This window comes from Uranotaenia lowii, chromosome 3 (genome assembly GCF_029784155.1).
Source record: "Uranotaenia lowii strain MFRU-FL chromosome 3, ASM2978415v1, whole genome shotgun sequence".
Classification (NCBI taxonomy): domain Eukaryota; kingdom Metazoa; phylum Arthropoda; class Insecta; order Diptera; family Culicidae; genus Uranotaenia; species Uranotaenia lowii.
In genome coordinates this window covers 58416939-58443580 of record NC_073693.1, presented here as the reverse complement: position 1 = coordinate 58443580, position 26642 = coordinate 58416939, and the positions used below count along the sequence as shown (strand labels likewise).

The window sequence follows — 26642 nt, the reverse complement described above, 5'->3', positions numbered from 1 at the left end:
TACCTTCAATTCATTTCAATCCGAAATTCAATAAGTTTATTTTCCATCAATTTTTTTACATAAATGCATTTAGTTTAAAAACTCTAAGATTAGAACGTCTCCCCAACAGGCTTTATGGTAAGCTCGTGAACCTGGACTCGTGGTGGCGTTCCCAGGACGTACAGCACTGCTTCCGAAATGTCTTCCGCTTCCAGTATGGGGTACTCTGGAGGAATTTCGACGGTCATGATTTCCGTCCTCACGCCGCCGGGACTTATGCTCTGAAAGAAAGAAAAAATCAAGTTGAAATTTATCGCAATTCGCAAGAATCAACATAGGAAGCACAAATGTGTTAAAAAATTTAAGAAAAAAGATTTCTTAGATTAGAATTAAACATCTATCCCGTTCCTAAAAAGTTTAGAAACAGAAAGTCCTCTCAGAACATATATGTTAAACATATGTAAGCTTCGGACCAACCTTATCTCATTGTACAAGTTAAGGTAAAGTAGTGTGTACGAAAATAAGTTTCCTCGCAAAATGCTCTTCCGCTCTTTTCAACACCTGTTAAAATGTCTTATAACTTGTCTATACATCTTTATCAATTTTCAATTCTGTTATTCTTCCACCAAGAATATACATTTCATCAATATTCCGAAATTCAATAACAAATGTTGTTATATTGTTTTTTTTTAAAGTATGCTTAAGAATTTTCAAATTTTCAGAACAAAAAAAAATTAAAAGGTGGCGTCTTGAACATTCACGTATCACATATCATATACTTACGATAACATGAATTTAAACTTTTATGCAAAATTTACTTGAAAAAATCTCTGGTAATTTTCTGATTTTACCGTGGAATGGGTGATCAGATTTTTGAAGAATCAGAACACAATAAATGCTGATTTAATACAATGAAAAATCCGAATCATAACTCGAATAAGAGTTCAGAGTTTCTGCATAAGATTTGAGGTTTTTTTTATTATCTGAAAATTTGCACCGAAGGTCTTCTATTTTTCCCAAAATTTCGAATTTGGTTCAGTTTTGCAATTTTACAACTAAACATGTAACTTTTTTGCGGATTTTTTGAGTTTTTCGTGAAAAATATCAAAACATATCAATATCAAGTACACACATAACTTTTTGATTTTCCAAGGAAAATCATAAAACACCTCTTCAAAACGCGTTAATGTGTGATCAGATTTTGAAATAAAATGTTTAAAATAACTAGTGGTAAACTTAAACGTATATGAAAAACTGTAAATGAGCTTTAAAAAGGCTCGTCTACCTCACCAGATATTTTGCCAAATGGATCATTCCCTCCTTTTGTCATAAACAAGGTTAAATTTTATTTCGAAAAAATTTAACCTCAAACATTTTGGTTAAAAAATAGTTTAAAAGCTTCGCAAAAATAATTCAAATTTGAAATATTTGGAAAAATCTGAAGGCCTTCTCGGCAAACTGTGAAATTATGAAAAAAAAATCCTTTGACTTTATGACTTACAGTAGTAAAAAGGAAATAAAACTGAAATCTTGAATCAGAATCGAGTTCCTGGTAAATAAAAAGCAAATCTTCCATACGACGTATTGAAACGCGTGAGCTTTCATTACGTCGTATGGAACAAATTGTAAACAAACAGTATTATTACGAAAAAAACAAAAACTGACATAAACTAGTTGCAACTTCTTTCCATTTAAAATATTTGTAGCCTAGACAATATATTCTGTGAATTTTTCAAGATGTTTCATACGACGTAATAAAAGCTCACGCGAGAAATCTAGAATAAAGATTCCAACTTTGCATTGTACCTCTAGTCTCCGGTTTAAGGTCTCATGTATAAATTCAAGCAAATGGTACCAAATTTGGCATGGGAGAGTATTAGGCAACGATAAATATTTCTATAAATACCCCTCCCTTTTTCCAGTTGGGTGATGGAAAGGGGGGAAAAGGGGCTCTCTTACAATTTTTTACATAACTCTAGAGTTAGTCAAGCAAATGGAACAAAAATTGGCATGCAAGAGTATTTGGATACGAGAAATGTTTCAAAGATTATTTGAGACCCATTCCTTCTTACAGTGAGTATAAAGAAGAGGAGAAGGTTTCCACATAATTTTTATTGCATAAATCGATAATTTTTCAAGCAAATGGAACCAAATTGGCATGGAAGGATATTTGGATGTGGAAAAATGTTCTATGGTTGGTTAAGAATCCTCCAGACTTGCTTTGGGAGGTAGGAAGAGCGGAGGGGGTTCATATATTTTTTGCAATATTCTGTAAATGATCAAGCGATGGAATTCAAATTTGAAATGCGAGGGTACCTATTTAGGTGAACGGAATGTTCCCAAGATGGTTTGAAGCCCTTGCCACCTTTAATTGGAGAAACAGAAAGGAGGAGGGGGCTCTCATACAATTTTTTGCATATCTGGATAAATAATCAAGCAAATGGAACTAAATTTGACATGGGATGATATTTGGATACGGAAAAAGAATTTATGGTTGTTTGAGACCCCATCTTGATCCCAGTTAACAAAAAAGAAGAGGAAGGGGCCCACAGTACTTGGTATGGGATTGTATTTTGATACGAGTAATGTTTCTATAAAAAATTGGAACCCTTCCCTTCTTCAATTGAGTGAGATAGGACATTTTTGTTGCATATCTGTAGAACTAGTTATACGAAAAAAACCAACTTTGTATGAAAGAATGTTTGGGATGGAGAAATGTTTCTATGCCTATTCGGGAAACCTCCAGCTCCGTTTTTTTGCAGTGGGGATCTAGATGAAGGAAAGGAATTCACCCATACTTTTTTTTAATAACTCGAGAAATGATTGAGAAAATTTTGCATAGAATGGATTGATGTACGAGAAATATTTTCTTGATTACTAAACAGGGGGACTCTCATAATATTTTTCAATGCCCTGGAAACTGATCAAGCAAATGGAACCAAATTTGGCATGGGAGAAGAATTTTACAAATAAAACATTTATTTTGGTAAAATATAGGAATTTATGAATAAATGCAGAGTCTTAATTTTAGATACAAAATAATGATCGGGAAACAAATTTTAAGGCAAGTTTTGAGAACAGAAAAGAATTTTTAAGAAAATTAGAATCAATCATTTTTGTACTGCAATTCTAAACTCAAGTTGAAACTTCCATTTCAAGGAGTTTATAATAATGATATTGATATTTAAATTGTAAAATAAAATAAACAAATTTAAATTATTAGCAAATTTCCATCAATTTTAAAAGGTGTAGCAAAGCACAGGGTCAGCTAGTTTACTATATTTTTACTTCATTCAAACAATTAAAACAATTGATTTTGTTTTCATTTTTTTTTACATTAAATTTTTTAGCTAATTTCATAATTCGTGCTGTAAACGATTAAAACAATAATGGTTTAGGTAATTACAAACTCTTTATCCAAAAAAAGGGCAGTAAGTTAATTTGTGTAGGTACTCAATGTATGGTAGACTGGTCAGAATAGGGCCATAAAAAGTTGCCGAGGCCGTTAACCTCTAAGATGCGTCAATCAAAAGTTATGAAAATTTCAAAATCAATTGATTTAGTTTAATTTTATTCATTACTAACACCACAGAAAAGTGAAAGTGAATACTCCGCACAAAAAAACTTTATGAGTTAAATGCCTTAATAAAACTACTTGTAAATACAAAAAAAGAGCCATTATACGCTGGAAACTAGCTGGCGTGTTTTCCCATATGCAAAGGTGTTTTCGTTGGTCATTGGTTGGTTCGAATGTCGTGAAAGTTGATATAACGGGATTTTTAGGCCGGAAATTGTTTTGATAAGCTACAAACCTCTCCAACCTCGGAAAAGAAGGGGGAAGGGGGAAGAAAATCGACGTAAAATATGACACAAATCGAACATTTTTTACGTGATTCATATCAAAGTTGGTCATAAATTGAACACATGATTGCAAATCAGATTTTTTCATGAATTTACTCATTTTCGGCTTTTTAAAGTTTGTTAACGAATTCATAAAACTATGCGGGGAAAATGCGGAAAACAAAAAATTAGACTCGATTGGCCACCATGTTATTTGGTTCATTTATGAATACACAACAGGTGGAATTTTGTGTGCTTCTTTCATACATTTTGCGGAACCATATATAAGAATTTATCTAAAACAAATCGAAATTTCAAAACTTATTTCAGCCCAAGAATAATTTTTAAAATTTGGATCAAGATTTCAATCTTAGTGTTAGAATAAAGTTATACATTTCTTAGATTAAACTGAAAATTCAGACACAGAAAACACATAAAAAACAAATAAAAGTTATCCAACAAAAATCTTATTCAACATCAAAATCGGGAATGAAAATAAAATTTCAGAATGCTGAAGCTGAGAATCGAGAATAAAAATAAATTTCCAGAATGCTGAAGCTTAAGAGGAATCGCGGAGAAAAATTAAAGTTAGAATATAGAAACGAACAAACATTCGCATTCAATAAAAAAAATCCTCGTTCATTATTATATTTCAAGTTTCATAATTAAGAAGCCAGAGCTCATATGAAACAGAAAAGGCTAATTCTTAATTAGAGTTTCAACTTTGAAAGTATCACATCACATGCCATCATATCAAAACCATACTTACGAAAACTATTTTAAAAAAATAGGATATTCCTCTATGAAAAGCAAAGTTGTTGTAAAAGACTGAGAAGAAGCTGACAATTTTAGACGAAATTTCGCAGAATAATGTAAAGATAAAGATAACTAGTAGGCATAACCTTCTTCCCTTTTTGCATTTCAAGCTGGTTATACTTTATTTTCTGAAGAGTTTCCAACAAAACTCACACACCTTTGAATTTTAAGATTGAATCACTGAAAATTTTAAATCCTTCCAAAATTTTACTTAAAACTTTTGTAAAAATGTCAACTTATTGATAAAAAAAAACCCTGATGAATGTATTTATTTGTGTATTGCAATATTGGGAAAACCATTTTTTTTATTATGGAAAACCATAAAGCTTAGTTAATTTAGAATTGGGACAGTTACGAATGCGAAACCATACGTTTGATCGAAATACTTTCTATGGAGGAAATAAAGATAATCTTATGATAATTCATGAAAAAAATATTTATCGCTGCTCCCCCCTCCTTAAATTTCTGCTACTTTTTGGCCCAATACTTCTCGTTTGCAAGAAACTGAGGGCAATTTGGTGGATTCAGCTGTTTCTAAATTAACAAATTTATTAACAGTTTTTACTGGAATGTCTGCTGGCAAAATCTGACAAAAACGATGCAAATCCATCATGAGATTGAACTTCAAGTTTAATCGGTTAGTTAAGATCGTAGGTTGCGAAATATACAGCCATGAGTACTTTTTTAAGATTTTAAAAACAGCGAAAACCAAACTTTTTGTTTTGAAAATTGTTGTTTTTTCCACAGAAGCAGAGTCTTGGCAAATCATTATATTTTTTACAAAACAACTAGCAAATACATAGTTGAATCTGCTCTGCTAGGGAGCTTACCACGAGCAGAAATGTTATACGATTCAACCGCAGGAATTTGTTTGAAATAGGGTTTTTTTTTCAAGTTTTGTCGTCCATCAGAAATCATGTGTCTCATTGCCTCGTTACCGTATATACAACTTATGAGCTTTCGAACTAGTAAAAATTTGTTGTTTGAGATTAGGTTTGAGGGGAAAGGTTTCCTAAATGGGCCTATCGGGTTAAATACGCCTACGCCGTTTGACGAAATGGCTGACAAGACAACAAATCTAATCAATGCATTCTGAGGGTGATAGGCTTTGAACTTAAGGCAAGAAAGAATTTTATGAATAAACCAATTTTAAAAATTTAAAAATTCATACAAGGTTTTGATACCTTTTGAGGTAATATTTTGACTTTTAAAAATTATACGTAAAGAAGCTCAAAACAAAAAGCTGGGAGGTTTTTGCTTCTTATTCAAATGAACCTTAGAAGTAAAACAAATTTAAGCTTTTATGATGGTTTCATAATAATTGGAAAGTAGAATAAGAGAGTGTTTTTGTATGCCCCCATCATGTTTGTAAAATGCCGCTATCCTAAAATAACGGGTTAAATAGAAAAAATATATGATGTTTATCATTAAAACTTCGAATTTAAGCTCCAATTAACACCTTTAGAGGGGATTGAAGAACTTAAAACAGATTTGATAAAGTTATTCTTATGGATGAACTGTCTCCATACTATGGCACCCCTAACTTTTGTTTTATTGTATTAAATAAAAAAAAAAGAAATTGATTTTTAAAAATCTTCAGCTTTGTCGTATGAAAGTTATCAGTTTCTAGCATTTTCAATGAAATTATATAGGAATATTGCCAAAAAAACAAAAATTTTGCGTAAAACATAAATAGGCGCATTTAGCCCGCACGGTTTGAAATTCGCAATTTTGACAACAGTCATAAAAAAAATCGATTTCTCGTAAACTAAAGGAGATTTCAACATAAAAATTACTCCAATGAATGTATAGAAAAGAGATGTCTGCTCATGTGTATATAGTTTGTGTACACATATTCGATGTAAAGTTTGATTAAATCAGTATTCTGCTTAATAGGCACATATAGCACGCTCCTCCCCTAATTTAAATTTGAAAAAACATAGAAGCCGGATACAACTTTTTGCAGGCCACAAAATGCTTTCAAAATTGTGTATATCATCAAAAGAAAGTATCCCATTTTCATATGAACTAGGCTTCACAATATCAATTGGAAAAATCGGGAAATTTAAAATGGAAACTCGTTGGCCACCCTGTTATCAGCAGCAGGATTATGTCTATATTGTTGGTTCGGGAATTCCCGGAATTCTTCGATTGTTTCCCGGGATTTGGGAGTTTCCCGGTCGGGAATTCTCGGGAATGGACACTCTTATCACAGGGCTCGTGTCTCAACATATCTCTGAATCCAGGTCTTAAGACTCAGGTCTCAGGTTCCACTTCTCATGTCTCAAGATTCCAATCTAAGGTCTCATATTTCATCTATCCTTTAAGGTCTCAAGGTTCTATGTGTATTGTTTCCAAGAGTCCTAGAAATAATCCCAGTCCCAAACTGAATAAATTTAAACGGATTTCAAATGTAAGATTTTTACACAGGTTTTCGCAATTAGCACGGTTTTGCAACAGGGTTGAAAAATCGAAAATTTCAATAAGATTGTACAAAAAATTTAAGCTGAGGAAAACGACAAACTTTTGATGCGCATAATAACGCGTTGCGTTGGTTGTCTTATTTCATAACCCTGCCTTTAGGTTTTTTATTTCATCATTAATAAGCATCTTATGTAACATAAAACATTCATTGAGGAAAAATTAATCCAGATTCGTTGTTACACGCCTGTGGCTTTAAAACACCTGTCATCATAACGGATTGTTAGATTAACATCTTTTTAAACATTCTGGGCAAACAAATGACAATTGGATGCGACTGTTTTTCAATTTTGGTGAGCCTCGCCTGAAGGCGAGGTTGAATTCTAGAGGGTAAATAGAAAGGTAAAACTCCTGCGAAAATTTTCAAATCTTTAACAAAAAAAAGTGTCAAACATGTGATAGAGCTTGAAATCCACCAGAATTGGTAAAAAAGCTAAACAAACGAAATTTCGGCTAGATACAGAAACTATCATGATTAAGGTTGTCAGAGTTTTTTCAGCACAAATCTGGGCAATTTTATATATAAAGCTGGAAAATCCGGGCATTTGATTTCGAAATTGACGACCAAAAACCGGGCAATATTCGGGTAAATTTTGTCAAATTCAACAAAAATCAAGAAAAAAAATCAAATTTTTATTAGAATTTTTATGAAAACTCATTGACAAATTTTAAATCGTATTTTAGGCTTCCAAAAAACCTTTCATAATTATTTTTATAAAACTTGCTCAAAAAAAATATTTTGGGGGCATGAATAAAAAAAATTACAACACAATTTATTTTGTTTTTGTTGGATTTGTCAAATACAGTGAATAGTTACGGGCAAAATCTGGGCAACCGGACCGGGCTTGACTGTTAAAAATGTTTGTATTAAATATCCGGGCAAACTCATATAATACAGGCAATCTGGCAACCCATGATGACAGTTAAATATTTTAAAAGCTCTGGGTTAAAAATGTGTGCGCATTAGAGTGCCCCAAATGACCCGACTTTTGAAAAAGTTATGTGCTGCAGGCTAAAATTAATCCTAGGCCTAGTGCAAGATCTCATGCCAAATTAGAGCCAGATTGGATCACGGGAAGGGGTCGCTCAACGAGCCTGAAGTTTGTATGGGATTCTGAGACATTTTGTTCGGGAAAAACATTAAAATCCAGGTTTTCATCAATAACTTTGGTTTCCTTGAGCCGATTTCTTTTGAAAATGGGTTTTCTTAAAGCCCAAGTTATGACAAATATTTTATCCAAAGAGTGCAAATCGATTAGAGTTTAAATAAAAAAGTTATTAGGCTTCAAAAATTGGTAACTTTTTTAAGGGAGGCATTCATCACGGTATATGCTGCGACGAAATGTTCGAAATGTTAAAAGAGTTAGCCCATTTTTTGAAGCTTAATAACACTTTTTATGTTAAATCGATTCTAAATGGAGTCTTGCGATGAAATATTTGTAATAAATAAGGCTTTAAGCAAAATCGTATTCAAAAGAAATCGGCCAAAGGGGACAAAAATTATTGGTGAAAAACTGGTTTTTCATGTTTCTCCCGAACAAAATGTCTAATAATCCCATACAAACTTCAGGCTCGTTGAGCGACCTCTTCTCGTGGTAAGGTCTGGCCCCAAATTTGGTGAATCTTGTACTAGGCCTAGAGTCAATATAAGCCTGCAGCGCATAACATTCCACAGGTTTTAAGTTTCCCATACAAATTTGGGGTAGTCTAATGCGCATGTATATTTTTTTTTTGTATTCAGCAACGTAAATACATTCTTCATTTTGAACGTTTATCCATGTTTCAGTTCATCCAATCAACCATTACAGCATTTTACTTACCGTAACTTTGACTTTGGTTCCCTCGGTTCTCAGCTCCTGCCGCATGGTTTCCGTTATTGCAGTGACAGCAAATTTGGACGCCGAGTAGATATTCAAACGGGGATAGTCGATCACATGGTGGCCGGCAACGCTATTAATGTGAATGATGTGTCCATCGACGGCCCGTTTCTTCATCGATTGGAAGGCTTCCCGACTGCACATCACCAGTCCCATCACGTTGGTGTCGATCACTTCCTTCAGTTTCTGGGTGTTTTCGGGTTCTAGAAGTGCCGAATCCCTCACGATGCCGGCATTATTTACCAGCACATCTACCCCACCAAACTTTTCTTCGACCCACTTGAAGGTGCTAAGAATGTCTTCTTCTTTCGAAACATCACATTTAACGGCATGCAAATTTTCAGCCACCTCCTTCGGTAGATCGTTCTTGAGGGCTTTAACTCGTTCAACTCGACGGGCCAAACCAACCACGATCATGCCGGCCTTGGTCAAATCTTTGGCAATTGCTGCCCCGATTCCCGAACTGCTTCCGGTAACGACGGCCACCTTTCCGTTCCAGCGATCCATGTCTGATTGTGTCGAAATTCACCAACCGAATGATATGAACCACACTCGGTAAAACGCGCAACTCGTGCGATACAAACTCGTTTATCTAATCTGATCAGCATACATATGGAGCTGGTATGGCTGATGATGATAGACGATTTGAAATTGGTCGTTCCGTATATGGAAATTCAAATATTTAGATATTTTAGCCTATCATTCTGATTCTCGGGTTCTTCGGGGTAGAAGACAAATGGAGACATTTCGCGATCATAGTGAATACTTTTCGAGCTCGACTCAGTAGATATATCCGAATTGGTAATTAGTTTAAATTAGGCTATTTAAGAACTATGAAATTCAAGATTTCTGGGAAATAAATCCAGTATCACTTATTCATCTTTTATCAAATAACGAATTATTTGTAATATGAAAATGGATTTTGCTCCTAAAACAGTGTTTTCCATTTGCACTATCGCCTAATTTATACTGAGAAACGTAAAAACGTTTTTCGTTTTGCTTCTTAACTTTAAAAGCAATTTCCGATGAATTTCGTTACATATGCAACGTGTCTCTCCGATGCAAGGTGCAGTTCTAAATTGTTAGAAAGCAATCTTCTTACCTCAAACTGTCTTTCTCAGCTTAAAGATCTCCATAGGTACACTTTTCATTTGCAATAACCATAAACAAGCAACGATGATGATATTCGTGGAAGAAGGTAGTTTTTTTCTCATTGTAGCCGATTTTTACACAGCACGAACAAATAGCGTAAGTATATCTGAATTTTAATTAAAAAAAAATAATCTAAATTAATAAGCTTGAACAAATTTACGTGAAAGAAGTCCAATATTGATTTATGCAATTCATGGCAACTAGAACTTTTTAAGATTTTTTTTTTATTATGATCATAAAAATGTGATGACTGTACTTTTAAATTGAAAGATTTTTAAGGATTTGTCAATACTTACTGTCAACTCATTTTCTTAGAATACATTCTTTTATACCTCAAAAAGATTCTGGAGAGATTTGGTAGTTTTTTGTTTGCGCTACGGTATAAAGATACATACATCGAAGATTCCATGAATTCCTTTCTTAAAAGCAAAAATACCTCGTTATTGTTCTATATTCTGGGAAGCATATAAGGATTTGAAGAAAAGTTATTTCGAAATTAAACTTAAATCGCTTAAACGCTCTAAGAGGCTGAAAAGTGAAAAAAAACTAGAGTTACTGTCGTGTTGTTCGATTTTTCATACATTTTGAAAAACCTTAAAATTGCAACTTTGGCAAAAAAATATAAACATTGCAATCCGACATTTACACGAATTGAAGATTATCTTGACTCTTGAAGAATCGTTTGTCATAGTTATCTCGATTGATTTATCTAATATTCGAAAACATAAATTTTGAAAATAATTTGAAATACATTGATATAAAATATTTGAAATAAAAAAAAATCCTCTGGAAAACGCAATAAACGAGTTATTTTCCAAAAATTATTGGAAAAGATATACAATTATAAAATAAGATCCTGCATTTTAGAGAACATAAAATGTGCATATATGTATGTTATCTTGATTTTTTTTCAATTCCAAATACTTGGTTCTCGGATGGTTCTAACTATAAATAAACTAAGAATAAAACAGCAAAAATGACCTCAAGTAAAGCATAGCAAGTATATTCGCCTAGTGACCGGATTCGTATTTGAAAACTTCGGAACGTTCCAGAAACTCAACTTAGATGCCTTACATAATGTACCTTTAATAGGTAAGACGAATATAATTAAAACTAAAAAACTATTAAAAATAGACAAAATCTCAAAAATAGCAAAAAAAAATACCTTAAATATCTGAACTCTCGATCAGACTCACATTTTAGATAAAAAAGATTTTGAGCTCCCGTCGAAATCTCGAAGTTTGTTTTAAATAAAAAAAAATTTTACCAAAAAAAAAAAATAATAATAAAGCAAACCCCTGAATGTGGACGAATTAAAAATTTACCATTCCGCAACTCAGCTAGGACGCCTGAGTTAAGCTTATGTTATCACATTTTCAAAGGTGATGGAATGCATTTGAAAAAATATGCGATATCAAAAAAAGGAAGAACTTAAGCAGTAAATGTCAAGAATTTTTCGAAAAAGATACAAAGGCTTACCGACGGGACTTGAACCCGCAATTTTCGCTTCAGTACAACGGCCCGTTAGCCAATAACACCACGCTGAACGAGACGAAATAGGCTGCAGCATGCGTATAGGTCGAGCTCCATCGGTAGACTGCTGGATCATTTATCGATACACCCCATGTATAGCCAGGGTTGCCAAAATTTTTTTTTTCAAAAATCAGGATACGTCAAATTAACGGAAATTTCGTTCTAAGTGTTAACTTTTTTTTTGGTCGACACTCCACTTTTTCACTTGGAAATGGTATCTAATGCTGTTCCTCCCTTCATGACATTCATAAAAATCAGGTAAAATCAGGCAAAATCAGGCTTATTTTATAAAATCAGGGAAATGCAATGGCTTATCGGGTTGTCAGGCTGAGTTTCGGAAAATCAGGCAAGTCCTTAGTCCTGGTATTCGGTACGAAAATTCCAAAAATCGGTATATGTATGTTTGTATGTAGATAATCCACCATGGGTGCACGGATTCACTGCAGTTTCGCCAACGCATGCGCGGACTTGCATTCCTTAGATTATTAAAGCTTAGTTCTTTTAGAAATGGGACACTTTCATTTGCTAATAGCTCGTTAACTAGTTATTGGATATTAAAAATTTGAACAGCATTTTGTTGCCTGTAAAAAGTACTATTCGACCTATTTTTTTCAAAATTTAAAATTTACGCGTTTTTGAGATATGTACGATGCTTGAGAAAAAGAAAAAAAAATTTTTGCACAGATTCCTTTAAAATTCGTCATTATCAAATTGATAGCTGAAAAAACCGTTGATTATTCAAAGAATTACTGAGTTTATGTGGTGGATAAGTATGCAAACACTGTCAATAATGTCCACAAAGTTCAAATCAAGCATTGGAGTGAAGCAGATGATCGGCAACAACGGTTAAGGATCATCAAGGAATGCAAGTCTCATACCAGCATTTTTAATTTTCAATAAACGAAAAGCTAAGTGTAGATCGCTGAAATGTCCAAAACAATTTTCTCCGATAAGCTGAAAGTGTTGCCTAGTGATGACTCATTGAAATCCAACCTCAAACAGCCATTTTTTGATAGTTCCAAAGCTCTTAAGCTGTAAAACCGGTACCGAAAAAAAAACGTTCAAAAATGTGATAAAAAATAACCAAATTTGCTCATTTCGAAACAACTGTATCCACTAAAATGCTTCCAGTTTCCAGTTTCCAGAGAAGTATTGGACCAAAAAGTATCAGAAATTGAAGAAGGAAGGTGAAGCCACCTAAAATATAGATTTTACAAAGTATAAGTTGGAGAAACTGATCAATACCATGACAGAAAAAAGTGTGCGCCGGCCAATGGGAGACACCAAGAATAAAGTAGAAATTTCTTTTACAAAAAACGGTAACTATTTTTTTTCAAATTTTTTCATGAAATATCATAACATTGCCTACTTTTCCTTCATAGAAAGTATTTCGTTCAAACGAATGGTTTTTGAGATACAGGCATTTGTAACTGTCCCATTTCTAAAAGAACTAAGCTTTAGTTCGGCAAATCTTCAATGCAAACCACCGCATACCCGACACCATGGCTTCGTTTGAACTGTTATGGTATGAATGTAGTATTTGTAAATGTATGTGTTATTTGGATGAGCAGGTCAACCACTTACGCAACCGTTATAAAATCAATAACATTTTTAATGTTACAAATTAATGACAGGTATTACGCACACGTTTAGATACCTGTCCGGTTGGTAAGTGATTTACTATTCTTATATTTTTTATATGAAATGAAACAATCTTACCTTCTTAAAAAACCCAAATCTTACCTTTTACATTACCTTACCTTGCCTTCAAACCACTCAAATCTTACCGCAGCCTAAACCTCAATCTTCTTGGTAGCACAATATTTTTTAAGAATTGACAAGTGAGTGATCGATTTCTCCCACCACTATCTTGCCGGTCTATCTTGAGTGTCATTTTCTGGCAATTCCCTTTAATTTCCTGTTCCATTTCTTTTTGATTCACTTTCGCAAAACAACCACCTGCACCTCACAATTCTACCCACTTGAAGGACAAAGCCGTCGAAGCAAGCGCTGATTTTATTTCGAAACTCCAAAAAATCCATGACCATTCCACAGGTTACCAAGGCAACCTATTTGCACACGCGTCATAACATGCTTAAATGGACGTGTTTGAAATTTCTTCACTACCGCAAATCAACAAATTTTGTCTCAAACTTCGCACTTATAAAAAACTAAGCCAATAATCAATCTACTTTTTAACTAAAATATTACTACATGGAAAAAATCCGTTTTAATGCAATTAGATATTATATACGCCATGTAATTCAAATCACTCTAGCACTTTTCTGTGTATTGTTTCGGAAAGTATACTCGTCTCTCAAAAATCAGGACAAATTCTGATAAATAATTTTAATAGTCGAGTAAAAGAGATAAATAATTTCGAACATGGATGGAACGCAGTGCTGTGTGCGGATTTCGGGTGAATTGTCGAGTTCATTCGAATCGCGCAGGGGGCTTCGACAAGGTCTATCCTGCATGATGTTCAACGTGGCGCTAGAAGGTGTTATTCGACGAGCGGTGGGCGAAATGCGGGGCATGGTTTTCAACAGATCCAGTCAACTTATCAGCTTTGCCGATGACATTGATATAGTCGGCAGATCATCTGCGGTGGTGGAAGACATCTACCGCAAACTGAAACGCGAAGCAGGAAGGATTGGGTTGACGATTAATACGTCCAAGACGAAGTACATGCTGGCCTGCGGATCCGAGACCGACCGAACCCGCTTGTCCAGTAATAACAAGGTCACGATCGACGGCGACGAGCTGGAGATAGTCGAAGACTTTGTCTATCTCGGCTCACTGGTGACCGCAGACAATGACACCAGCCGTGAGATCCGGAGGCGAATTATCAGCGGAAGTCGTGCCTACTATGAACTTCACAAGCAACTGCGGTCGAGAAGACTTAGCCCTCGCACGAAGTGTAACCTGTATATGGCGCCCATTAGACCGGTTGTTCTCTACGGGCACGAGACATGGATATTGCTCGAGGAGGACCTGCGTACACTCGGAGTATTCGAGCGACGAGTGTTAAGAACCATCTTTGGCGGTGTACAGGAGAACGGAGTGTGGAGGCGAAGGATGAATCACGAGCTCGCGCGACTCTACGGCGAACCCAGTATCCAGAAGGTGGTTAAGGCTGGCCGGATACGCTGGGCGGGACATGTTGCGAGAATGCCGGACGACTGTCCTGCAAAACAGGTGTTCACTACGAATCCGGTAGGAACAAGACGAGCGGGGGCGCAACTTTGTGTTAAATGAGTTTTTTTTTAAGTAAAATTATCAATAAGTTTATAAAGTTTCTCAATATGCTGTTTCCTTAACTGTTTGGTGATAAAAATTTAGTTTATTTCTGTTTGCTTGGAAATCTGTTTATAGAATTTTTTTTGTAAAATTGTTTTATAATCAACCATTTTTATTACCTTTTTTTTCATAAAAAAAAACATAAGCGTATGTTATTAATATTCGCATCAATCATTACCCAAGTAACCAAAAGTCACATAAAGAATTTATTTTGAACATGGTTTGTTTGTTTTTTTTTTCTTTTGTTCGTCCAAAGTTCGATAAAAAGCACTCGAGGGAAACCTTCCCGAGTACCTTTTATTCAGCCAAATGGACGAACATGGGAGGACTAAAAAAGGTTTATAACACATTTGTGTACGTTCTAGGAGCTTAGAAGCAGTTGCAAGTACATTTTTGACAATTGTGCTTTTTAATGAACTTTCTAGGAACTTTTTGCTTCCACGAGGAACTGTTTACGAACTTTTTGGTTCCTTAATGGAACGTGAATTATTCTGAAAATTTTAAAATGAGATTATTGAATTTGCATTTGCAAAAAAAAAAAGATTTTTTATCACTGTAGCTGGTAATTAAGAAAAAAAATTAAAAAAAAATACTTTTTAAGAATATTGTAAAAAGAAAACTAAAAACATTTACGTGATTTTAAATAATATAGCAATTCTTTGCTTGTACAAAAAGTTGATCCTCCCAAGATCCTCTTTGGGAGGTTTTCTCAGATGTGGCACAGTGTAATACTTACCATACGTTTTTAGTTAAAAAAAATATTAACACATAAACGAAACACTTGTTTAAATTAAGATCCAAAAAGTAGAACTGCTGTCGAAGTCACATACAGAATTTAGCGTTGCGTCGTTGAGATTAAACACGAGAATTTTTCAAAAGATCTGAAAATTGGCACGGCATCATATGAAAGATAAAGCAACTGTTTTAAACCTGATCATTTTAATCCGAATAGCATCACTATACATGTACTATAATTGTTTGTTTTAATTTACATGAAAAAAGATGTTCAAATTTCAACGGTGTCACTCAAACAATTCACTTAAAATCTAGTACGGTTCACCTACTGGTTTGATCATAAGTTCGTGCACTTGAACCCTTGGCGGAGTTCCAAGTACATATAGAACGCCCGCCGAAATATCCTCAGGTTCAAGCATTTGAAAATCCAATGGAAGTCCCTCGATGATTTCTGTTTTGACTGCTCCCGGACTTATACTCTGGAAAATTTGTAATAGTAATTCAAAAAATTCTAAAACTTTGGTTTTTAACTCACCGTAACTTTGATTTTAGTTTCCGCCGTTCTCAGCTCATTGCGCATGGTTTCGGTGATAGCCGTAACGGCAAATTTCGAAGCAGGATACATGCTCAGCTTAGGAAAATTCACCACGTGATGACCGGTTATGCTGTTGATGTGAATGATGTGCCCATCGACAGATCTTTGTTTCATCGATTGGAACGCCTCACGGCTGCAGATCACTAGTCCCATAACGTTGGTGTCCAAAACTTCCTTCAGCATCTGAGAGTTTCCTGCCTCGAGTAAATCCGTTTGCCTCAGTATTCCGGCATTGTTAAGCAAAACATCAATACCACCGAATTTTTCGTTAATCGTTTTGAACGTTTTGAGAATATTTTGTTCGTCCGAAACATCACACTTCATAGCGTGCAGATTGCCGGAAGCTTTCTTCGGTAAATCTTTTTTCAAAGCCTCGACACGTTCAACTCGCCGGGCCAATCCAATCACAATCATTCCAGCCGAGGCCAAATCCTTGGCGATTGCAGCTCCAATTCCGGAACTGGCTCCGGTAACTACAGCTACTTTTCCAATCCAACGATCCATTTTTTCCCGCTCAGATATTTTTCTAGGTCAGGTTCGCCTTGTTTCGTTCTTTTTAGAAGTTGTAATGAACGTTGGCTTTCTTTTGACAACGCATTTGTTTTAAATACTTCTCGAGTATATTTGCACAACACGTTATTATCGCAAACTTTGATCATTTCATAATACTTGGAAAAATGTTGAAGTTGATTGCCAGAGTGTCCAACATCCAAATTTACTATTTTTTATAAAATGTTAAAATTTGGAACTTTTCCAGAGCTCTTCCATTGATGCAATTTTAAACAAAAAGGTTTGTTTAACTTCCTTAAAGTAATCATCTGACCGTCATTATTTTTAAAACCTTTAGCTCGGTTATGCCAGTACGAGAAACATTTAATGCGAAGTCATTTTTTCAAACAAAGCTGATAGTTACCATTCCGAGTGTTTATTGAATCGCCCGAGCGCAAGTCTACAGACGGATGATAACATTCGATTACTACTATTCGTGAAGCGAAGATGAAAATTTGATTGTTCATATCGGCACTTCAGAGAAACATAAGCTTCCCATAATGGTCATCAGTACACTAGAAGTTGCGGTACAAAATGCGCAACCGTTTTTAATTTTCTTAGAAACTGAGTGTAGAGTGATTGTAGAAGTATACCAGAATCCACCGAAAATTCACGAGAGCAGTGCACGCAACATTTCAAATAACTCGTACTTCTTACAATATAAACAAGAAAAATTCATGAATTTGTTCCATAAATATATGAAAAACATCGTTTAGAGTAGGGTTTCCGGATTGCCCGGATATTTAATACAAAATTTTGGAACAGTCCGGCCCGGCCTGGTTGTCCGGATTTCATTGAAAAATACCCGGATTTATTCACTTAAAGAAACAAATTGTAATGTACAATTTTAAACGACATTTTTGAGCAAATTTTTTAAAAATAAACATGAAAAGTTTTCGGAAGCCTAGAATACGATTGAAAATCTGTCGATGAGCTTGGATGAAAAAAAAATCTTTTAAATGATTTTTGTTGAGCTGAGTTTTGACAAAATTTGCCCGAATATCACCCGAATTTATGGTCGTCAATTTTGAAATCAAATGCCCGGAATTTCCCGAAATGATAACCTTATACAGTATTTCTTCAGTACAAGTTTAACATAACCATACGCTTCAATTTGAATTCAATAATCAAATTTTTAACGAAAAGCATAAAAAATTGAGCATGTTGAAAACTTGATTCGAGAATAACCAAACTATCATCGAAATGAAATCCTCATCGATTTTTTAAAAGAATGTTTGTGAATGATGTACACTGCCGGCCAAAAGTTTGGGATCACCCCTTCAAAAACATGAAAATTTTGATCGGCCGTATCTCAGCCATCTTATGACATATTGCAATTATTTTGATCTCCTTCAAGAGATCGTGAGCGAAAGCTTTTCTGTATGTTTTTTACAAAATGTTAATATTGAGGTCATATGACTTAAATTTAACTTAAAGTTGAGACATTTTCCAAAAACTGAACTTGAAATTCAAACCCGATCTTCTCAGGGTGGGGTGGACAAAATTTCAAAATTCGAGTTGCATTCAAATCCTTTTTTTCATATTTATAAAATCGCATTTATTTATTTTTGTGCAAAAAATTTGCAACTTATTGAAAATTTATAAAATAACTACCTACTTAAGCTATCGCCAAAAGTTTGGGATCACCCTGCAGTATGGTGTAACGGCCAAAAATTTGGGATCAATCTTATGAAACATGCATTTTTATTTCATGCGTATCTCTGTTATCAAACAACCTATTGTTTATCTAGTAAGCTTATTTGGAAACTAATCAGTTGAACTTGCTTTATTATTCAGTTGAAACATTTTTGAAGACTTACTTCATTGAACCTTCATTAAACCTAAGTTTGATAATTTTGTGATGGTTTTCACCAAATAGTCCGACCGTTAAAAAAATATGCAATTTTGCTTTGACCATAACTTGGTTGTCTTTCAAGTTATTATAGATCTGTTGGGCTTTTTTGAAAGCTTATGACCTGCACTTACTTTTGATATAGTTAATGAAGGTGAAAACCTTGAAATCATATGATTTATGTTATCACCACAACTTCATACTCATTTTAAAACTTATGTTCTGATTTTTGTTAACGTTCTGGTGATAATCATCTGTTATAATTTTTTTTTAGCTAAGCCTCCCAATTTAAGTGCTATTTATAAACTTGCAAACAAGCCAATACGATAACTTGTAATTCAACTAAGTTATGGTCAAAACAAATTTGCTTAGTTTTTTAACGGTCGGACTATTTTGTGAAAATTTTCCAAAAAATCATCAAACTTTAGCTAAGGTTCTAAAGAATTTAGTCTTCAAAAAATTTTCAACTAAATATCCATAAAGCAAGTTCAACTCATTAGCTCCCAAATCAGCTTAGGTACTAGATAAACAATAGGTTGTTTGATAACAGAGATACGGTGAAATAAAAATGCAAGTTTCATAAGATTGATCCCAAACTTTTGGCAGTTACACCATACTACGGGGTGATTCCAAACTTTTGGACGATAACTTAAGTAGCTATTTCATATATTTAAAGTATATTGCAAATTTGTTGCACAAAATTAAACAAATGTGTTTTGAAAAAATGATTCAAATACAACTCGAATTTTGAAATTCGGTACACCCCACTCTGAGATGATTGGGTTGAATTTTAAGTTCAGTTTTTGGAAAATGTCTTGACTTTAATCTTAGTTTAGGTAATATAAACTCAACATTAACACTTTGTTAAAAAACATACAGAAAAGGTTTTGCTCACGATTTCTTGAATGAAACTTTTGGTCGGCAGTGTAGTTATTTGTGATTTGAATAAAAATCTTGCAAATGATTTAGTTCTTCATATATCTTTATTAGAATAAAAACCCGCTAATAGCTTCTATTACTTGCTGGCTTTATGTTCAAACAGAACAAGTATCCATGAAATAAATGCAATGAGATTCAAAAAATATTTGAACATGGTAAACTTTATAGATTAACATTTTATATCAAACAAATTCATAGGACTTTCATAGAAAATAAATTTCTTATAAAATTATTGTAAAACACTGTCCTTTATTGAAATTTACACCTCGAAGAATGCTACTAGAAAATCCAAATCGAACCCATATTCACATAAAATCCTTCGAAAGAGACTTTTAACTTAATTACAAAATTAAACAACTTAAAATATGTACTAGCACAAGGTCCCATGCAAAATTTGGGCCAGATTATACTACGGAAAGGGGTTGCGCAACAAACTTTAAGGGTGTATGGAATTGTGTGAAGTTTTTTCGGAATAAAAAAAAACAGTTTTTCACCAATTATTTTGGTCTTCACCAACCGATTTTTCTTTTAATTTGAATGTTTTTAAAGCTTCATTTAGGCCGGAACAAATATCAATTTCTTCACCCTTCGAGGTTTCCAAAAAAAAAAACAGAAGGGGGGAACAAATAAAGTTTGAAGTAACTTATGAAAGTTCCGAAGAATTTATCAAATATCCGAAAGTTTACCAAAGTGAGAAACAAATTATGGAAGATGAGTGTTTTATCACCTTTTGTATTCTTGATTTTATTTTATCGCGATGTTCCAACTTCAAGTGAGAAAGGAGGAAATTGAAGAAGGATTTGAAATTTGTTCCGGCCTAATGACAATATTTCGTCTGAAGAACGAATTAGAACGATTAGAATTATCATAAGACAGTTATTAAGCTTCAAAAATAGGTTTCTAAACGTCGATGTACGATCATTTATCTATTTTCCGTTAATTGACCCTTCAGAAGCAAATTTTTGAAACTAAATATCTTTTTTTTTTTATGATAGTCCTTATCGAATGGGACCTTGGGATGAAATATTTGTCTAGGCATAATTTTTTTTTTTTTAATAATATTCACGAGATTGCACAACCACATTTCGAGTTGATATGCGCGCGCAATGTTGCAAACCTTATCTGCTTATATGGGACTTTTAGGATTCGATGCACTTAATTGTTTGAGAATAAATCAATCTGTTCCATATTCAAATCACATTATTTGTTAAGCTTCTGAGCTTTTCTTACTAAATCAATCATTAATTTTAAGATAATACTTTGATTTATTTCATGTAGCTGATATTAAAATTTCTTGGCGTCACAACGCTGTGCAAAACCGTGTTTCAAAACTGTCATGCAAACTCAATCGCTCTAAAATAAATTGAAACCAAAATTTAAAAAATCAAAAACAGCTATTTTTTTTATTTTAATGAATTTATACTTTTCTGAAATTTTGATAAGGTTTGAAATGTGGCGATTTAAATTCTGGACGTTAGATTCATAACTTTTTTTTTAATGTGCGCAATTAACCGTTAAATTTACATTCAATATACCAAAAAAATGTTTTGCAAGCATTGTGACGTCAAGCTTACATGATCAGTAAAACATTACATTCTACCCTGTCTGAGAAAGCCTTTGAATCAAGCCGTCCAAATTCCGATTCCGAATTGAAATTCTGAATCCATAACCATTTTTATGCAGCAAGAAGCAACTCGAATCCGTTGAAAGTCCGACACCCCGTCGTTGCAAGCAGCTTGTGCTAGTCACCGCCAGGTTCGTAAGTTCAACAACCTTGCATTCAACATTCGGTACAAGCTTAGCTCACGTGCTCGGGAAAGTTTGTTTATTTGAAAATAAACGGTGTGTTTGTTGTGTTTCATTTTCCCGTTGGTAAGTTTTGCTAATTTTCACCCTGCGTTTTTTGAAATCATGATGAGTATTCTATTTGTGAAGAGGCAAAGATTAACATTGTCAGTGCATTTTATGTCCAAGTTTACTGTTGGATTATGGGGTTTGTGTAGCAAACAGTAGGTCAAGGTAGTGATCTTGCAATGAATAAATCTCTTGAGTCAAATCTTTTGTAAGATGCAAGAAACGAACCTATTAAAGTAGACAAGAACTGTTACAGAGTGCGTGAGTTTATTGAAGTATTTAAACATAAATATTAACGTAAAAGTTCCATTGTAATTCTCCAAAGTTTGATAGATATTTATTAGGGTGGCAGCCAAATGAATCATGTCGAAATTGGCAAATCATATACATTTTGTGGATTGGCCCAAAAAACTGACCTGTGCAAAATTTTAAGCTCATTCGAAATTGATTTAGGGGGTGCCTCTAAGCGCTCAAAATTTGGATTTTTTTACTTGAAAAATCTCCAGAGAAGAGACCTAAGAAAATCGGGGAAAATCGAAATTTTAATTTTGATGCCAAATGACTTTTTTTTTTTTTTTTTTTTAATTATGTCAGCAGCAACACGAGAAAAGGGTCTATGTTCATTTATGACGTTTCAAGAAAAACGCGTTTGAAAATTTTGCAATCTTTTTTAAATCGCTAATTAAAATTCACGAGGAATCTCCCAAGTCTTTATGGTCAAAACGGTGCGAAGGATCATTTTAAATATGTTTTTATCGATACGACGGTGTTATCATGAAAAAATAGCCCGCAATTGTTTATAGACCCTAGCTGGAGTATGAAATTCGTCTAAATGTTTTATACACCCTTCGCTTTGTACTGTATGTCTCATATGTGTGAGTGAGATGGAGATAAAATTTCCCCTATTTTTTGACAAAGGCTTATGGTTCTCGCTATAGGAGTGAGTGAATAGCTTCCGCATTCTTCCCCTTTTAATGTTTTGCATCTAGACCGTTTGCTTTGTTGTGGAGTAAAGGGTGTATAAAACAATCTGTGTGAGGATAATGTCATTTTATGGCTCTAAATTTTTTAGATCCTTTACTCAAACTGCATTATAAATCTTACGAAAACTGAAAAACTAAAAACGGTTTTTGTGTTAAGTAGAGCTTATATTGGGCTATTAGAATCCACTGAAAACCGGTTTTGTTTACTTTGTCTTTTATACCCTTTTCACATGTTGCTGCTGATGTCTTTATTCGTACCAATTCATCATTACATTTATATTACATTATTATATTAAATTAGGTGTTCAGTTCAATAATGAACTGTCCAGAGCCCTATAGTTTACTAATCACTAAAGTTTATTTATTCAACTTAAATTTGCTGAGCACAATCAAGTATTTTTTGTAGGAGAACATCCTGTAATGTCAAAAAAATTTTAAACTTACAACTAAAAACTAAAACTATCCTAAAATTAAACTAATTGTAGAGAGAACGAATCTCTGCGATGGAAGACTGCATCGATTTGCCTCTAAAGTTGGAGATGATTTTGTTGGCCATCTCTTCGATCGATTCAATGCCCGCAATCCGATGAAGATCTTCGGTGCTGTGCCAAGGTGGAAGCCGCAAAATCATTTTCAGAACCTTGTTCTGAATCCTCTGAATGGCTTTCTTCCTCGTCGCGCAGCAGCTAGACCAAATCGGAACTGCATACATTATCGCTGGTCGGAATACCTGCTTATAAATAAGCATCTTATTCTTCAGGCACAATCGGGATTTCCTGTTGATGAGAGAATAAAGCGATTTAGTGTATTTATTACATTTAGATTGAATATCTTCAATGTGATTTTTAAAAGTAAGATTCCGATCAAGTGTAAGTCCCAAGTACTTCACGTGATCAGACCATTCTAATGAAACCCCATTAAAAGTTATGGAATGATTTTCATTAGGTTTTAAAAATTGAGCTCTTGGCTTATGGGGAAATAAAATAAGTTGAGTTTTGGAAGCGTTAGGAGAAATTTTCCACATTTTCAAGTAATTCAAAAAGGAATTTAAATTTTGTTGCAATCTACTGCGTACCACCCGTAAATTTCGACCTTTGGCTGAAAGCAAAGTATCATCAGCAAATAATCTTCTACCTTTTCCTTCTGGTACATCAGGAAGATCAGAAGTAAAAATATTGTATAAGATTGGCCCAAGTATACTGCCCTGAGGGACACCAGCTCTAATGGGTGTCCTTTCAGAGCATGAATTTTGATAGCTTACTTGTAAGGTTCGGCTGGTCAAATAATTTTGAATAATTTTGGTGAGATATACAGGAAAATCAAATCGAGCTAATTTAGCTACTAAACCTTTGTGCCAAACACTGTCAAAAGCTTTTTCAATATCTAGAAGAGCAACACCAGTTGTATAACCTTCAGATTTGCTAGCGTTAATCATATTAGTTACACTCAAAAGTTGATGTGTAGTAGAATGCCCATGACGAAAACCAAATTGTTCATCAGGGAAAATAGAATTCTGATTAATGTGAATCATCATTCTATTTAAAATAACTCTCTCAAATAGTTTACTTAAAGATGGAAGCAAACTAATTGGTCGATAACTTGAAGGCTCTGAAGCACTTTTTCCAGGTTTTAAAATTGGAGTTACTTTGGCATTTTTCCATTTATTGGGAAAATAAGCCAAGTGAAAACATTTATTAAAGATTTTAACTAAAAAATTTAAAGTGCTTTCAGGCAACTTTTTTATAAGAATACTAGCAGACCCGGTAAACTTTGTCTTACCATTTTAAACTTGGCGTCGATTTCAAGTTTTTTTTTCGCTGTTTGACTTAAAAAAAGCATCAAATCTTGAGTTGTTAATCGTCTCGCTTTCTTGAACATGTCCTAGTTTTTAAACATACCCATCTTTTCCGTTTTCTCGAATTGGCCCGCTCAATTATATCGGGATCAAATCTAGGAATTTTAACTCAATTGTACGGGTCTTTTAACAGATTATTCAAAAAATATCTCCAATAAATTTCACATACATCTCACATGAATCCTTTTCATTTACATTTCTTTGATTCGGATGCTTTGAATATTGCCGAATGATATCAGGTATCAGCTTCCCGTTGCAAATTCGATTTTTTCAGCACTCAACGTTACCATCAAACTTGGCAAACCTCATGCTAAAAAAAATCCACTCTTTATTACTTGTTCCATAAATAACATATGTTGATTATATCTATGTTTCATTTATTGTATACAATTTAGTTGATTGACTCCGCTTTGCTCGAGTTCACTTTAAGGTTTAAATCGAAATCAAAAATTTCTCATTTATTGGAATTTATTGCATATGAAACTTTATGGAAGAAGAATTTAGAATATCGGGACAATTTTTGGAGTGTTTGCTCAATATTCTGCCTAGCGCAGCACTTTTAGCTCCCGAGTAGCTTTTGATGGTATATTTTTTAGAACTGAAGAAATAAAAACATTAGAGATGATTTTTTTCAAACCATTTTCAAGCAGCTTCACTTTCCTCACATTTGGAAGCAGTGGTTATTTATATCCATATTTTCATCAAAATCATGTCCAAAAAAAAAGGTTCGCCCTTTTTTTAGCAAAAAATGCTAGTTAAATCAAGAAGTCTTGATTTATTGGGTTATTATTCAAAGATTTTAATTTGAAGAAATTTAATTTGCTTTTGAAAGGAGAAAAGATATGATTAATTTTTTTATTATTCAACCGAATTAAAGCATTTTTATCTTCTTTTTTATCCTTAAATACATACCTGCCAATTGAAACCATTGTTGTCTGATTTAAAATTTTCCTGAACAGTGTTGAAGGTGATTTGCGATTCTGTTTAAGATTATGTGATATTTTCAAGAATCAATTAGATTTAATTGGAATGCAGGTTTTAAAAAATTAAATACATAAAAAAAACTTATCTTTCAAGGCTACGATGATTTCATGAGTTCATTCTTTTTTCTGGATATTTTCATGTAAATTTACCTCAACATTTAAAAATTTTAATTATCCGTTCAGATTTAACACTCGGGATACCTACCCTATCTGACTATTTTAGAGAAAAAATGGAATATGTTTCATGACTTAAAGGCGCATTGCCACTTGTTTCACCGTGTGAAATGACAGGAGTTAATATTATTTTCAACACTTTCAGGTCATAACAAAAACTTATCAAAAAAAAAATTCAGCTACTGCTACTTAATAAAATTATGCTTCTGGAATATCAATCACAAAAAAAAATATGTCAACAAAAAATCGGATCTAAAGTCTCACCTACGTAACCAAAATATGTTAAACAAAAACACACATTTATGTTAAGTACGTACTTGAACTCTGTATAAACAAACAGGGAACCTGTAAACAGTTTTTTGGTGAACGATTTAAAAAAAAGTTAAGTTTATTTAGTCAGATTGTTTCTTTGGGCCCAACCATTTATAAATTTAGAAATCATGTATACATTTTTTGTAAATGTTGAACGTTTGCACTTCTTTGCATTCGGCCTTCAAATGAACATCAATCTCATATAACCCATTTTAAAGTACAGGCTTTTGTTCAGTTCATGTGTCTGTTCATTTGCAACGGATTTTGTGGTTGTTCTATAAATTTAATGGCGCATGATACAACTTCTGTGAAGCACATTTGTACATGTTTGAAAAATATTTCTAGCGTTTTGGATTATAAACCAAGTCTTTCCACTTTTCTTTTTTCAAAAGTCCGCAAAGAGTCATACCATTATTTCATACGCATCAGTACTAAATTCATATTATTTAGACAACAATTCCTTCTTGAAATAACACGAATTGAAGTTTTAATTTTTTCAAATCGTTTGAATGGTTTTGATTTTATCGGCAAAATATTAATCTGGGTCACATCTGGGCGTCATTCATTACTACATATGTGCTGTACAAATGATCTAGGAATCAAGAAGAAAAAACACATCTAGGCTTCATGTGGTCACCACATGCATCGAAATTATGCTTGGTTGAGAAATGCGCGCCCAAATATTCCCACTAAACAGTATGCTATGCCATAGTTACTAACCTCCTACGACGTTTGCTTGCGACGCCTGGACCTTGGAGACGAAAAACAAACTGCCCGCCCGGCGCCCAAAGTAAAGAAAATCTCGAAAAAATTGAAGGCCATGACTTTAATTT

At 33.8% G+C, this 26642-nt stretch overlaps 2 protein-coding genes across 2 annotated transcripts; both read right to left on the bottom strand.

Moving 5' to 3' along the window:
- Nucleotides 1-9: 9 nt before the first annotated feature.
- LOC129758545 (farnesol dehydrogenase-like) lies at nucleotides 10-9557 on the bottom strand. The gene is made up of 2 exons (XM_055756069.1): nucleotides 8937-9557; nucleotides 10-260 (listed from the first exon to the last, which is right to left on the bottom strand). The coding sequence occupies exons 1-2, from the start codon at nucleotides 9498-9500 to the stop codon at nucleotides 90-92; spliced, it is 735 nt and encodes a 244-aa protein (XP_055612044.1). The 5' UTR covers nucleotides 9501-9557; the 3' UTR covers nucleotides 10-89.
- Nucleotides 9558-15906: 6349 nt separating this feature from the next.
- On the bottom strand, nucleotides 15907-16903 carry LOC129758546 (farnesol dehydrogenase-like). Its single transcript, XM_055756070.1, has 2 exons — nucleotides 16249-16903; nucleotides 15907-16192 (listed from the first exon to the last, which is right to left on the bottom strand). The coding sequence occupies exons 1-2, from the start codon at nucleotides 16810-16812 to the stop codon at nucleotides 16025-16027; spliced, it is 732 nt and encodes a 243-aa protein (XP_055612045.1). The 5' UTR covers nucleotides 16813-16903; the 3' UTR covers nucleotides 15907-16024.
- Nucleotides 16904-26642: the final 9739 nt, after the last annotated feature.